Raw genomic sequence first — 15,245 nt, 5'->3', positions numbered from 1 at the left:
TCCACCAGGCCTGCGTTTGTGTGGTTGATAACTTTACTTGGTAGCTGTGGAAGAAATCACTACTAGGAAGGAAAAGTGGCTGACTTTGGGTAACAGGTCCTCCTGGGAGGGACCTGTTTCACTCCCTCTTGATGTAACAGAGGTAGGGGTGGGGAGACAGTGAGAACCTGACTTGACATCACCAGCTATAGCAGCTCAGTCTGCCTGACAGCCAGAGTTAAATGCACACTGATTATAAATTGTTGCAACATTGAGTGGCTCCTGAGACCCCAGCAGGAAGGCAGTTCTGTAACTTGACTCAGAATGATCAATGCCAGGCTGCTTAGTGGCGACTCATTTCCCTTCCTTCAGTGTGTGAGCTGGAGTTGGGGGTGGGGCGCAGAGGAAGAGCCCTTGAGTGATACTGGGAAGTGTGAGCTCCCTCAGCCTAGCTTCTAACCTATCTACCCTGGGTGGACCATGAGAGACACATTGTCTTGGGTCTTCAATAGTTCCTGTGATAGAGGTGCCCACAGGAAGAGAGAAGAGCATTTTGAAAGCCACAGACCTCTGAATATTCAGTTTTCTCTAGACCCAACTAGAAGTCTCTGTTTAGAAAGGGATAAGAGCCGGGTTGTGGTGGTGCACGCCTTTAATCCAGGCATTTGGGAGGCAGAGACAGGAGGATTCTGTGAGTTCGAGGCCAGCCTGGTCTACAGAATGAGTTCCAGGAAAGGCGCCAAAGTTACACAGAGAAACCGTGTCTCAGAAAAAAAGAAAAAAAAAAGAAAGAAAGAAAAGAAAAGAAAGGGATCAGAAGGTCATGTAGTTTCTGGGTGTCCCTGGCCACTACCTGCCTGTGTGTGGCCACCAGTGTTTCAGTGAAGTCTAAAATTGGGGCAGTTTTCCAAAGCTAGCAGAGGCCGCTAGCTCCTGGTGTTCCCAGGACACAGGACACTTTCAAACTGCCTCAGTTTCCCTGTGCGGGTTTTGTGCCCCTGGCTTCCTTGTCTTCCTCCTCCTTCTTTAGAGAGTTTGAGCAGACAAGGGTGGTCTCTCAAGTATACTGCTGCCCCAGTGGGGTGGGGAGAGCCACTAGCCCCATCCATAGTCCAAGGTGGAGAGACTTAGCACTGTGGCCATCTTCTCTGTGATAGTCAGCTCTGCATTGTCTGTTGAACATGTCTATCTGGCTGGTGGCCCATGGTGGGGCACTGTGGCTGGGTGTGAAGTTGGGTTCTGAGGCACTGATGAGCAATACTGAGCATTGAAACTTCCTTGGAGTTATCCTTAGTACCGCTAGGTATTGTCGTGGGCCCTGTCTGAAGCTACTCCAGGAAGTCCTGTGACTCCTATGTGGCTAAACAAGTGAGTCCCACTTCAGAAGAGACTTGCTGCCTTCTGCCTCTGGAGTTATGGTGGAGTCATCAGTAGAAAAAATAACTGGCCTGGACTGAAGCATGATGCCCCCAGAGTAATGGGTGGAGACCACCTCTGTCTGTAGCAACATAGTCACAGACCCTCTGTCTCTTGATGTCTATATCACAGTGAGCTGCTGAACTCTGGGATTATGAAGAGACATAGAGTGAGGGAGATCCTAGGACCTTCTAGAGTCTGGAAACAGCCACCCAGTGGGAGAGAGCTTTGGACAGGGGCTGGACATCATCTCTCCATTTCTATAGCCACCACATAGGGCTGGCCAAGGTTTGTGACAGCCATTCCTATGAAAATAAAAGCCTAGCCTCAGAGTAAACCTCATCCCCGATGTCCTCCTAGGAACATCCTAGGGGTGAGGTCTGAAGCCTAGAGACCTGACAGTGTTAGGCATCAGCCCTACATAGAGGCCAGGCAGCTTCTGGGAATCATAGAAAAGGCTGGAGCTAAGGCGGATCTAGGTACATCAGCTGTAACCCTGATCTGGGATGATCCTGGAAGTGATGTGATAGTGAGGACACTCTAGGGGCAGCTGGAATGGGCAAGAGGGAAAGCTGTTGGTTGCGCTAGTACAGAAAAAGCTCCAGGGAAGAGATTCAGTCTCAAGTGTCTGAGGGTATGTCTAGAAGTCATTTGGGGAAGCTGACAGGACAGTGTGGAGAGAGCTCTGGCACCTTGTAGTGATAGACGAATGATTTAGGAGCCCCGCCGTTGCCTCCCCAGGTCTGGCCACACCTGTGCGGCTCCTCACCTCTACCCTGCGCTTCACCAGCCACTGCTCCCTGTTCCCAGCGTGGCTGGTTATTCTTTGGACTTGCATCTCCCTCCTAGCTTGGGGGGTGGGGACATCAGCTGCAAAGAGACATGACTTGTTATTTCCAGAGTGATTTCTCTTGCTGTTTTTCTGTGTGTCTGTCTGTCTGCCTGTTCTGTCTGCTGGTCGGTTATCCTGGGAACAGTCAGAAGGTCAGTTTGAAAGATCGTGTCTTCTCCAGCCCCCGAGGCGTGGCTGCCAAGGGGAAGGGGTCTCCCCAGGCCCAGACGGTCCGGCGGTCCCCCAGTGCTGATCAGAGTCTCGACGACAGCCCAAGCAAGGTGCCCAAGAGCTGGAGTTTTGGTGATCGCAGCCGTGCACGCCAGGCTTTCCGAATCAAGGGTGCTGCATCCCGGCAGAACTCAGAAGGTGGGTCAGCACCACCTTCCCCAAGGCTGGTGGCCCTGGGGGGAAGGACATTAGCACTTGGCTATAGTGCACAAATAGAAGTCTCTTGGAGCAGGAAGCCCTCATTCTTATTCTTTTAAGTGACATCATGTAAGATGAACCACTTTAACACACATCCTTCATTGGCATCTTGTAATACCATTACTTGCAGTACCACCTCTGCAGATAATGGAGAAGAATCCCTAAACCCTCTAGATGTCATCCCAGCCCTCTCCAGCACTGGGCTCCATGCCTACTTCTCTCTACCTCCAGTCCGTGCATGTCACATGCATGGTATTGAGCCCTACATGGTCCATGGTGGCTTTTTACACTGAGCATGGTGTCTCCAAGGATCAGCTGTGTTGTCAAGTTTTCTTCATTTCTTGGCTGAACCATGACCACAATGTGGTTGTCCATTCATCTGTTGTCCGGGATGCCCTTTTAAACCCTCATGTTGTTCAGGTAATAGCTTTTGGGTAAGAGACTGAGAAAGGAGAGCTGCAGAGAGACGAGAGTGTGTACTCCAGTGCAGCAGAGGTATTGAAGGAGTATCCTGGGGAAGCCTGAGTGACCCTGATGATCAGTGTGGGGACTGAACTCTGTTGTGATTGTCTGCTCACAGTCTGTGCTCCCTTCCACCCAGAAGCAAGCCTCCCTGGGGAGGACATCGTGGAGGACAACAAGAGCTGTAACTGCGAGTTTGTGACTGAAGATCTCACCCCTGGCCTCAAAGTCAGCATCAGAGCTGTGTGGTGAGGGATCCTCATCCAATCTGCATGAGAAGGCCCTGTTCAGTGACCTCATGGGGGTCTTGCTGAGTCACCAAAGGCCATAACTACTGGGAAGTCACAGGGGGTCCTGAGGAGGACCCATTCTAGCTCCTGTACCTGTTAGCTTGTTCCCAGAGGGCCAGGGAGCCCTGATGGAGCTGTCTGGACCTGAGAGCCCAGCCCCTGACTGTATGGATGAAATGGAGGCCAAGGGCAGGAAGGTTTTTCAGACAGCCAACAGCTACCCCATACCAGTGGTTCCAAGGAGGATGGGACCTGAGGCTGAGCACTGAGTTACCCTTGGTGGGGAAGGGTGAGTGGGTGGCCCAGGAGAGAATGGACACTACTTCCCAGGGATGGTGGTCTTGGAGCTGTTTGAGGGTGACAGGTGGATGTGGGAGCTGGCCCCTGGTAGTGCAGCCTTTGTCTGGAATTCATGACCTGTCCATCTCTGCAGTGTTATGCGGTTCTTGGTGTCTAAGCGAAAGTTCAAAGAGAGTCTGCGCCCATACGACGTGATGGATGTCATTGAACAGTACTCAGCTGGACACCTGGACATGTTGTCCCGCATCAAGAGCCTGCAGTCCAGGCAAGAGTCCCTGCCTGTCCAGTCTGGGCATGAACAGGGCCCTCCGGGACAAAACCAGGCATGGCACAAGGGGCACCAAGGGCTGGGTGACAGGTGTGCAGAACAGGGCCGTGCCACCATTGGAGGTCTCTTCCCACCGTGTGGCTTCCCGTTGCTTTCTGCTCTGTTTTCACACTGTCTGGTCTTTTTTCTGCTCCTTCCTTTTCTCTCCACTCACTTGCACTGTGGTGACAAGTGTGTGTATGTGTGTCCACATGTACATATGTGTGCACATGTGCGTGAGTGTGTATATGTGTGGGCATCTGGATATACTCATGTGCATGCACAAGTGCATACATGTGTGCATATATGTGTGCAAATGTGCATATAATGTGTGGATGTATGCATGAGCACCATATGCTGTGCTATGTGTGTGCATATGTGTGTTGGTGTATATGTGTGCATGTGTATGGTATGCACATATGTGCTGAGATGGGAGTGTTTCTGTGAAGAGATGGAAACACAGGGCTTCTGTGGGCCCTGTCAGGCAGTGGCTGGGAGCCCTGGAGCTGTTCCTCCAAGATACAGCCATCTGCCTCCTCATGGTGGGCTCCTACTTTCTGAGTAGGAAGTACATCAGAAACAACCCCTGGCTTATCTTCATGTGAGAATAGGCTTGCTTACTCTAGAAGTTATATACACATGCATTGTGTACACATAAGTAAGGCCTGAGTCCTTCCATACATACACATGCCATCAACATATGCTGGTGTACACATACATATCCGTGGTTGTTTCAACCCACCCCCAACATATTCACAGGAACACATCCTCAGATGCACAACACACAGAAGTGTGCATTCATGTGCAGGAGTACACAGGTATATGCACAGACCATGTCTACAACATGCTGCTCCAGCATGTCCCCACTCCCCATGTTCCTAGGCACACACCCTTAGCCACATACATCATTCATCCATGTGTGTGTGTGTGTGTGTGTGTGTGTGTGTGTGTGTGTGTGTGTGTGATATACCTGTGAGGAACCTGTCTCCTAAGTGGGGAAAGCACAGCCTGTTTTCCAGTCCTGGAAGTGGAGCATGAGTTTTGGAGACAAGAGTTAGGACAATAAAGACAGCCTGGGGACTCCTTGTGGTCAAAGAAAGTTGCATCAATGGCAGGTGTTAGGGGGGTAAGGCTTTTAGGCCATGAGTTACTCTCAGAAGTGGAGGCCAGGCAGGTGCCCCCCAGCTCAGGCTGAGGCCTCTGACTCGCTTCCCCAGGGCAGAAACTGTACATGTGCTGCATGTAGGTAAGTGAGAATTCACAGTCTCTAGCCTAGCGCTATGCCATCCCCACAACTATTTGCTCTGTATCCTCTTGTGCTCCACACTTCCCTTTTCCTTCTCTTTCTGTCTGGGAAACAGACTGCCAATGAGGAGTTGTGTGCTTCTGGCCTCTGATGCAGACAGAGTCCTGTTGCTCTGCTTTTGCAGAGTCCCTTTCTGGGACTTTGTTCCCAGCACCATTCCATCCTGTGCTCCACCTGAGGTTCAGTGAGCAGGCTGGACAGTGCTTGGGACATGGGAAAAGCCTGACAGATGTGAGGGCCAGAGTGTGGGTCCACTATTCTGTTTTGAGCATGTTTTCCAGAAGAATCATTATTGTCAAGTTGTTCCATGTTTCTGTGCATGTCCAGCAAGTCACCTTGGGTTGTTTATGATGTGTTTTGCTGGTGTCTCTCTTCTTGTTTATGCTGCCAGGATAGATATGATTGTGGGCCCCCCACCCCCTTCAACTCCCCGGCACAAGAAGTACCCTACCAAAGGACCCACGGCCCCTTCGAGAGAGTCACCCCAGTACTCACCTAGGTTAGGATGCACTGCCTCCTCCCGAACTGTCTGTGAATGGCCAGCCCCTTTGCTCTGGGCCGCATGATAGCAACACCTTGCACTTTTCTTTCCACAGGGCAGGGGACATTCAGGTTCTCTCTCTTCCTAAAGGGCACATTAGGGAAAAGGCTGCTCCTTGCCAGGGCTGTTTGGTAGCACCTGGATTGACTTTCCATGGACATCTCTATGACATCTGCTGAGGCTGGTAAAGCAGAGGACCTCAATGGCCAATGATATTGTGACCTTGACCAGCTCAGGCCCTTCACACCTGCCCATTACTGGGGTGACCACCACACACATGGTCCTGACCTTGGCTCTGTGTAGTTTAAAGCAGGTGGAGGTGCTTTCCTGGGTTGCTTCCTTAGGTGTGAGATGTACCTGCCTCCTAAATCGTTCTGAAGAGTAAGTGAAGGCTGAGGATGTAGCTTGGTGGTAGAACACTTGTCTGGTTTGTATAAGGCCCTAGGTTCAATTCCCAGCACTGCAAGGGCAGAAATAAATGAGGAAATCTCCCACAGTACACCCAGTGCCAAGCTGGCTCTGTCAGCTCTTGCATTATTTCAAGCTGTCACCCACCATCATTAATGTCATTGATAAGAAAGATGGCAGCCCATCTTATCCTGCCCTCAGCTGATTGACAGATGGCAGATGGAGTCCAAGGCACAGTCAGATGGCAAAAGCCAGCTCTGGTGTGGTTAATAAAGGCTTCGAGACATGACTACCCTGTCTCCCTCTGGTGGGCCTGATTGTTGAGGAAAAGTAAAGCTCCCAGGAGCAGGCTCAGGGAGGGTAGGAAGACACTGCCCTGTCTGTCAGCTGGGGACAGAAGAGCTCTGGGCAGCTCAGAGAGTTTGGGAAATTGGAACTGGCAGGTGTAGCATCAGGGTTGCTGCTCATGGGGTCAAAGGTCAATGTGATGAGCATATCACTTCATGAGAGAGGGACCCTAGGGGAGCATGTAGTGAGCAACTCTTGGTCAGTTGACATCCAGAGTGGCCCATGACACTATCTGCCATGAGACTGAAGCCCATTTAGTCCTCTGGGTCTTTCTGCTAGTTGTGGCCACTAGTATCCAGGCTGGGAAGGTCCTGCAGACCTCAGAGCCCCTCAGCCTTCTTCTGTGTTGCAGCAGGGTGATATACAGATACACACACACACACACACACACACACACACACACACACACACACACGAAAGGTCTTACAGCACAGTTGGCACTTGTCACCCAAGAGGTGAGAAGCACCTGGAGATGGAGTCTGATGCCTGAGCCTGAACCCTGGGGGAGGAAGTAGCACAAGGTCCTCAGAGGACCCTTGTCTGGCCACCTTGCAGCAACTTGAAGCTCACCCCTGAGATGCACCACCAGGCAGATGGCTCGTCATGTGGCGGGGGTGAAGGGGCTGTGCATCTGTGCCTGAACCATGTGGACAGTGGAACATCAGGGAACCTGTTCCCTTGCCGTTGTCACTGACATCTGCTTGGAGCCAGAAGGTCCCTCCTGCCATCCCCCTGCCCTCCTTTGCATGAGCCCAGCATGAGTCCAGTGGAGCATGCAGAGGCTGCCCCTGGCTGATGCAAACCTGAACCTTCTGCAAACCTGAACCTTCCTCTGGAGTTGCCACAAAAGCAGGCAGGGCACCCCAGTTTGTAGAAAGAACTGCTGACATGTAGGGAGAACCTGCTGACATGTATCTACTGGAGTGTGCTTTGTGTGTGGGGCTACACAGCTCAGCTTGAAAAGTCTTGCTCAGCCATACCCTGGGTGCAGTGGGCTTATAGGCTCTACACACGCTCTTCATTTTCAAGTGACCTGCAGCTCCCAGCCCATGCTCAGTCTTGTGACACCCACCAGCCCTGCCACAACCCTACATGCCCTCATAACATGCCATGGATCTGCTGGTACCACACTGGGCAGATAGGAACCCCCATCCTCTGAGGGCAGAGGAATCCCTTCTCTTCTTTTTGGTATTATGGTATTATTACTGATCAGCTCAGTGGAATTTCTCATCTTGCCCAACACTTACAAGTGCACACATTAATTCACATGGGTGTGAGTATACCCCCCACACATGTGAGTACACATGCATCACACTTGCATGCATGCATCAGCACACTTGTGTGCATATATCCCCCTCACACACCCCTGGTTGGCAGTGCTCATCTCTCCCCTGATTGTGCTATGGCAGTTCCTATGTGGCACTTGTTTCCTCCTTCCTTGTCCTGATGCATGGGGCTGACACTCACTGCTTCTGTTGTCCTTGCTGCAGACATTTAACATTGTCCCTGTCATACCAATCGGGGTCCAAGGAACTCCATGGCACATTAATGTGGGAGTAAAGCTGGCAGGGGGTGGCTACTTGGGCAAAGGCACAACCTCTCCTACTCTGGTCCCTTGGCTGAATGCCCACCAACCACCTCTGACCCCTTGGGTCTCAGTTTGCTGTGAGATCAGTGAATCCTAGGCCTAGGAAGAGCTGTGAAGCAAGACCAATGGAGATGGAACCATACTAGGGGACCCTGGGGAGACATTTCCCTTTACTCCTTGTTAATGTGCCAGATCCCATGGGGATGGAACAGATAGGAAATAGGACCCAAGGTGTCAGGAGGAAGCCTGAGATCATGAGGCACCAGTGTCCATCTGCCTGGCACCTGCTGCCCCCCGGTCGGCTCTGGATAGGGCTTGGAGCTTGGATCTGGGGGGCTGTGGGTTAGCCCAGGAAGAAGGGGCAGGGGCCTGGTCACACCCTCCCAAACTCATACCTGGGGGCTGGGTCTCTATTCCCGCTAGAGTGGACCAGATTGTGGGGCGGGGCCCAACAATAACGGACAAGGACCGCACCAAAGGCCCAGCAGAGACGGAGCTGCCCGAAGACCCCAGCATGATGGGACGGCTTGGGAAGGTGGAAAAACAGGTGGGAGACACTTGGGAAGGAATGACCTCTGCTGTCTCTCACTCTCATTTTGTTGGCCTGTGGCTGCTGAGTAGCCCAGGCATAAGGGTAGATGCAGCAGGAGGGGGCACAGCTCTGTGAGATGCCCCTGATCCCCTGTGAAGATCCTCTGATTGGCACTTTCCATTCTCATAGTCAGTATCTGTATCTTGGAAGTGTCTAGAAGGGTAGCTGTCAGGCACGGTTTTCATTTGAGGGTCCTTTGGTGGGGTAACCACTGGGGAACTTGCCAGAAGTTACCTACTTCTTCCCCTTCTCCTTTCCTCGCCCAATACTTTCCTGGAAATGGATCCTTAGAAGCCACCATATGAGTCCGTCTGCGAGCTGGCCTGAGGTCAGGTGCACACTAAGCTCAGAGGTTGAGTCTGGGGTCGAAGAAGGGCAGCTTCTTTCCTCTGCCCCTTCTCACCTGTGTCCTTCCTGGGTCCTCTCCTCAAAAGCCAAGCCCAGCAGCTTCCACTCTTGCAGGTCTTGTCCATGGAAAAGAAGCTAGACTTCCTGGTGAGCATCTACACGCAGCGAATGGGCATCCCACCAGCAGAGACAGAGGCCTATTTTGGGGCCAAGGAGCCTGAGCCGGCACCACCCTACCACAGCCCAGAGGATAGCCGTGAGCATGCAGACAAGCATGGCTGTATCATTAAGATTGTCCGCTCCACCAGCTCTACAGGCCAGAGGAACTACGCTGCACCCCCAGCCATGCCCCCTGCCCAGTGTCCTCCATCCACCTCATGGCAGCAGAGCCACCAACGCCACGGCACCTCCCCTGTAGGAGACCATGGCTCGCTGGTACGCATCCCACCACCCCCTTCACATGAGCGGTCGCTGTCTGCCTACGGTGGGGGCAACCGGGCCAGTACCGAGTTCCTGAGGCTGGAAGGCGCCCCAGCCTGCAGGCCCCCTGAGGGTGCCCTACGGGATAGCGACACATCCATTTCCATCCCATCTGTGGACCATGAGGAGCTGGAGCGCTCTTTCAGTGGCTTCAGTATCTCCCAGTCCAAGGAGAACCTGGATGCCCTCGGCAGCTGTTATGCAGCGGTGGCGCCATGTGCCAAGGTCAGGCCCTACATTGCAGAGGGGGAGTCTGACACAGACTCAGACCTCTGCACACCATGTGGGCCTCCCCCACGCTCTGCCACTGGTGAGGGCCCCTTTGGAGATGTGGGTTGGGCAGGGCCCAGGAAGTGAGACTGGGTTGGGCTGCTGGGCCCCAGGCCACACCCACTCTAGTTCCTGGTTTGGAGCTGGAGTTCCAGGGCCTTTCCTAAAGTGACAGAATGACATAGAGTAGTGTGGGTTGTGAGGATGCTCATGGGATCTAGCTCTCAGGGTTCATGTGGAGTGGAGGTGAGGCAGGGCTCCTTGGCATACATGGTAACATTTTATAGTTCTTTTCCAACCAGGAAAGAGAGGCTGAGACTGGGCCCTGGAGGCCCCTGGAGCTACCTATGGCAGCAAAGCTAGCCCTGCCCAGTCTTCTTGGAGGACAGATATTGCCCTGTGAGTGAGGAGCAGCAGAGTGATGGCACCTATGAGTGGGGGTGGGGCTGGGATCAAGTACATGGGAGGTAGTGGTGAAGCAGGCCTGTCTACGGCTGATGGCCAGTCCTGAAGCCTAGGGGTCTCCTAGCTTAGGCTGGAAACTCAGGAGGTATAGCAGGTTGCTGGATATGGCCCAATCTCACACCTGACTGCTTATCCCTCAGTTCCTAACTGCCCCAGTAAAGCATTACCAGGCCCACTGTTTGTGTGTGGCTGGGAAATGCCTCTTATCCCTGGGCACCTAGCTAGAGAGCTGCCGGCCAGCATCTTCCTCCCTCTTCCAGGTTCTGTGGACCCTTCCATGGGAACCACCCTTAGATCAGGACCCCTTTTCCTAGAGTTGAGGAAGGGGTGAGTCCTTAGGGATCAACCTGGAGCTTAGAACTGACCATTGGATGCCCCAATCCCTGGTTTCCACCTCTTAGGGGAGGACCCAGCTCACAGCCTTTTCCTGAAAGGAGTTCTTTGGGAGGTTCTGGCTGCCTCATCCCTGGCACTATAGCCCAGGAGGTCTGGGTTGAGACCTCATGGCCTCACCTTTTCTTGATGTGGCTCTGGTCTCCAGGCTGTGGCCAGCACTTCAAGAGAACCACCTGGTAAACAGACCAGCACTGTCCTTAGCCAGGGCACCAGATTGCCTGCTGCCCACTTGGCTCTACAGACCCAGGCAGGGCTGAATGACATGATATTGTCAAACTGCCAGCTCTTTCTACATGAGAGCATGGCCTCTGCACCTGGCCAAGGATCCTTCCCATGGAAGCTGGCCATCCACAGTCATTCATCCACTATAGGCTCCGTGGCTGTGGCCTCTGAGTGTTTGGGGGAATTGGGAACACCTTGTCCTCTACTCTGGTTATCAGGACTCTGTCCATCTTGTGAGTGGGCATCTTGGACCATATGGCAGCCAGCTTTAGAGGGAGACAAGGTAGAGTCCTCAGTTGTGGTCCTGCAACATCTGGCCCAGAGGTGTCTGGCATTGAATGATAGCATTTTGGGATGGGGGCCTCAGTCTCTCTGAGGTAACAGCTTTCCTGGTCACTGAGGGCAAGTAGAGCTCGAGCCTGGGCAGAACTCTACCCACTTCTACCACCCTTTAAAAAAAAGTGTATTCTGGTAGGGGTAGAAGCAGCTTGGGGGCCCATGCCCAGCAGGAGGCACTCTATCCCTGTATTTGTCAGGGAAGCTGGGTCTGCTGTCTGCTGTGGCCTCCATTCCCTCCATGTCAGGGTTGCTAGGACTGCACCTCAGGATGCCTCTGCTAGGATCCTGGTTGAGAAACTATGTCACAGTGTGTGCACACTGGTTCTCTAGGGTAGTGCTGTAGTCAACTCCTTGGAAGGAGAGATGTTCTGGTCTCTTCCTATGTGGGCATGGCAGGCAGTGTAGACAGGAAGAGCAGCTAGCCCTCACTAGCCTTCTCTTGGAGAGTTGAGCCCAGGTTCAGACCCTCCACCTGAAACACAGGTAGACTCCAGGGCAGAGGGACAAGCACATCTGCCCTGGACAGACCAGCTGCCAGAGTACTCCTCCTCTAGACTTGGGTAGACCAGAGTTGTCTCAGCTCCAGGGAATGTGGGAAGGAGGTTTGTGTCTGTCCTACTTGCTCCACACAGTATATCCTGACTCATATGTGTGGCCCCTCATCCTGTCCCCAAAGCTGCCATAGATACAAGAGCCTGACCTAGGGTTTTATAGGATGAAAGTGGACAGGCACGCCCTCCCCAGAAACCCTAGCCACACAGAATTTATCAGTCCTTATTAGGATCCAGCAAGAGGGAAACAGGAGGCCATGGTCTGCTCTGCAGGTGAGGAGCAGTGGTCAAGACTTCAGTGTCCGCTACTCAAGGAAGAAGTTCATCTCAAGGGGTGACATGGAAACCCTGATGTGAGAAATGATAGAGCCCCTTCTTTGGGACCCAGACCCAGGCCTGAGCAACACAAATGTCTACTGCCTTGGCATCCCCACCCTCAGGGGAACAGCCTGGAGGTTCCTACAAGAAATTTGTGCACTTTCTTGGGTATTCACATGTGACCAAGCATGGCTAGAGGCCAGCAGCTGCCCCATGGCAAAATTTTTGTCCCAACACATTCTCTCACATGCCTACCATCACATGCCCATACACTGGGCATATATGTACATTCATGTATGTGCACACAAAAGCTTACAGATCATGTTTTCATATGCACACACAAGTATACACACAGAGAGACACAAGTGTACATAGAGCAGGTGTACTTTCAAACACATATTCCTTGTTACACACATACACAGAAGCTCACACACAGTTTTCCAGACCACACATAACAGACCATACATATACACATACATATGAACACGTGAACATACAGGCTTATAAGCTACATGTTAATTTCACATACGCACATACAAACTGCTTTTATATCTGCATACTCACACATATGTACATGTGCACACACGAGTAACCTGAATGTATAATGCATACACACACACACACACATACACACAAACACACACACACATGAGTAACCTGGATGTATAATGTACACACACACACACACACACACACACACACACACACACATGTACGTACATACGTACATAGGCTTCACCCCTCATACACTTGAATCTTTTTCTCTTTGGCTCTTCCTGATGGGAGCTACCTGGGGAGGGTGCCACAAGAATTAATGATGAATGTTCTAAAATGTTGAGCACTGACTGGGGTGGGAGTTCTGGGTATCTAAGGCTTCTGGGCAACACTGGTAGAGGGTCTACCTGGAACCCATTGAATTCCCACACTGCCCTCCCCTTGGACTAGCTGGTAGTTTGTAGGTGCCAAGAGAGGCTGTGGCTAGGTCAGGATGAGGGCAGTTCTAGTGCCTACTGAGGTCCAGATCAGTCTTTGCATTGGGTCAGTCTTGGTATTGGCCAGTTCCCAGTGCCCTCCTGTATACATGCCTGCTTCATCATGCCAGGCTGTGATCAGTGTTTTCTGGCTTAACATCTTCCTTTCTGATCTTTTCAATTATGGGCTCCAGGAAGTGCACTCTTGTCTACCAGGGCCAGAATACCTGGGGTGAGGGCTCATCTGCTGTCCTCCATGTGGTCTGGGCAGACCAAGTGTCCACTAAGCTAGCTGGCATGCTTTCACCTTTATGGGCCTCACTTGAAATCCGCACTAGATACTAAATGGGCCTCTTTGGAGGGGACTCTAAGCTGTAGTCAGCCCCAGTCCTGAGACAAGAAGAGACATATCCAGAACCACCTTCCACCATGAATGCACTGGTTCAAGCTCCCCTTGAGCTAGTGGCTATAGATTCAGAATGTGGAAAAGGAGGCCACCCTGCCTTGTGCACCCCTACTGGGTTTATCCTATATCTGGGGCACTGTGAAGAACACCCTCCTTTTTTTGTGGAAAGAAGTGGACCCAGAGATGTCTTCAGACCTTCCCCCAGAAGTGAGGGATAGGAATGCCTTTCTGAAACACCGGAGCTTGTGTCTTTCAGTTTTCTGGGTGTAAGTAGTGCACAGAGTAGAGGCTAATACACTTGCCCATGGCTCACACACACCCTGACACCAACAAGACATGTAGATCTTTGTGAGGTCACAAGCTCTTGAAATAGACATGAAAAACTTGAACAATGGGGCCACAGTAGAGGGACTCAGATGCCTGGAGCACCTTGGTTCCAGCAGGGTGGGCTGGGGTTAGAGTGGAGACTCTATACAGAATACCCCTGAAGTCCAGGCTCACATGGCTGGAATGATGTGGTCATCTGCTACCATGATGCAGAGAGACTGGCCTTCCACTCCTCTGAGGGCGTAAGATGTTGAGGTCCAAGAAGGGTCTGCAGGCCTGTCCACCTGGCTGTCCTAGGCTCTTACTGTGCCCGAGCCGAGCTAAGGAGGCAAGAGCTTCCGGAGGAGGTATTGTGATGGAAATGAGGGTTTCTAGAGACCCAGGTGCCTCTTCTTTCTGAGGAGTCTTCAGCATGTGCCCAACATATGCCTTAGGCCCTAGGGCTTAGGGGGCCCAGTGGCCCTGTGAATGCATTGGGGCCACAGTTGATGAATTTTGCTTGTCTATGAGGTGGTTCTAGCAGCAGATCTTGGGGGGCACCAGAGGGTAGAGAGAAGGGGTTATACACTAGGAAGCAGACCCACCAAACACCTAGAGGTGCCCGAGTGTTAAGTTTGTTCAGAACTCTGTCTTAGATGCTCACCTTGGTGTCCTGGCTGACAGAAAACTGGGTCTGGCCCATGACCCACCCTGAAGTCCCCCCAGTATCTAACTCCCTGTCAGAGAAGGGATAGTCCCCCGGGCTGTTCTGGAACTCTCAAGCAGGAGTGCACATCGCTAATACCGCACATACAACTGGGACTGGCTTTTCAAAGTTGTTGCCTTAATGTATGTTGAGGGAAATTCACCAAGGTCACCCCTGCCTCTGCCTGATACAGACACACTGGACTCCACCTCCAGGTCCTGCTACTGGAGAGGAGTGCTGGCATGATGGGCTGCCACTAGTAGTCCCACATGGAGGGGCTCAAAGCTGTGACCCCCCTTGACATTGTCCATCTGCCTGGGGCGGTTCCATATACAGTGCAGCGCACCCTGTGCTTCCAGCCCACACCTGCCCATTGCAGTCTTGTCCCCTGGCCGCAGCTGCGGCTGCAGCTTCCCCATCTGCGCTGTTGCCTTTGGCTGTCTTTGCACTTTTGTTCATGCTCCAAAGAATATTTCATAATGCCTTCATACTGATGTGCACCCTAACCATTTTGTACGTGCCCTTGGGCCACAGCGAATGGCCTTCTCCATTTGGCCAGAGTGCCGCCACCTGCACATAACGCTGTCTTCTAGGGATAGACGCCCAGGGAATGAACTCTAGTTTTCTAACTGACTAGCTGAGATGCTAACTTGCTCAACATGAACAGAA

At 52.3% G+C, this 15,245-nt stretch overlaps 1 protein-coding gene across 13 annotated transcripts in view; it reads left to right on the top strand.

Annotated features, from left to right (window-relative positions):
* The window catches only part of Kcnq2 (potassium voltage-gated channel subfamily Q member 2), a 56,195-nt gene extending 43,397 nt beyond the window's left edge, over positions 1-12,798 (top strand). For 4 of the 13 annotated variants that reach the window (XM_036185174.1, XM_036185171.1, XM_036185173.1 and 1 more), the window contains 6 exons: positions 2,373-2,596; positions 3,258-3,366; positions 3,842-3,973; positions 5,713-5,820; positions 8,630-8,753; positions 9,261-12,798. In XM_036185174.1, coding sequence (XP_036041067.1) covers positions 2,373-2,596; positions 3,258-3,366; positions 3,842-3,973; positions 5,713-5,820; positions 8,630-8,753; positions 9,261-9,983 — 1,420 coding nt within the window. In that variant the 3' untranslated portion in view covers positions 9,984-12,798. The remainder of the gene's footprint in view (positions 1-2,372; positions 2,597-3,257; positions 3,367-3,841; positions 3,974-5,712; positions 5,821-8,629; positions 8,754-9,260) is intronic. The other 9 variants (XM_036185177.1, XM_036185175.1, XM_036185172.1 and 6 more) reach the window with 5 other exon arrangements.
* The last annotated feature ends 2,447 nt before the right edge of the window (positions 12,799-15,245 follow it).

The sequence above is a fragment of the Onychomys torridus genome, chromosome 4 (genome assembly GCF_903995425.1).
Source record: "Onychomys torridus chromosome 4, mOncTor1.1, whole genome shotgun sequence".
In the NCBI taxonomy this organism is placed as follows: Eukaryota; Metazoa; Chordata; class Mammalia; order Rodentia; family Cricetidae; genus Onychomys; species Onychomys torridus.
Note: the sequence above shows the minus strand (reverse complement) of the source record. Positions and strands in the feature narration are given on the sequence as shown.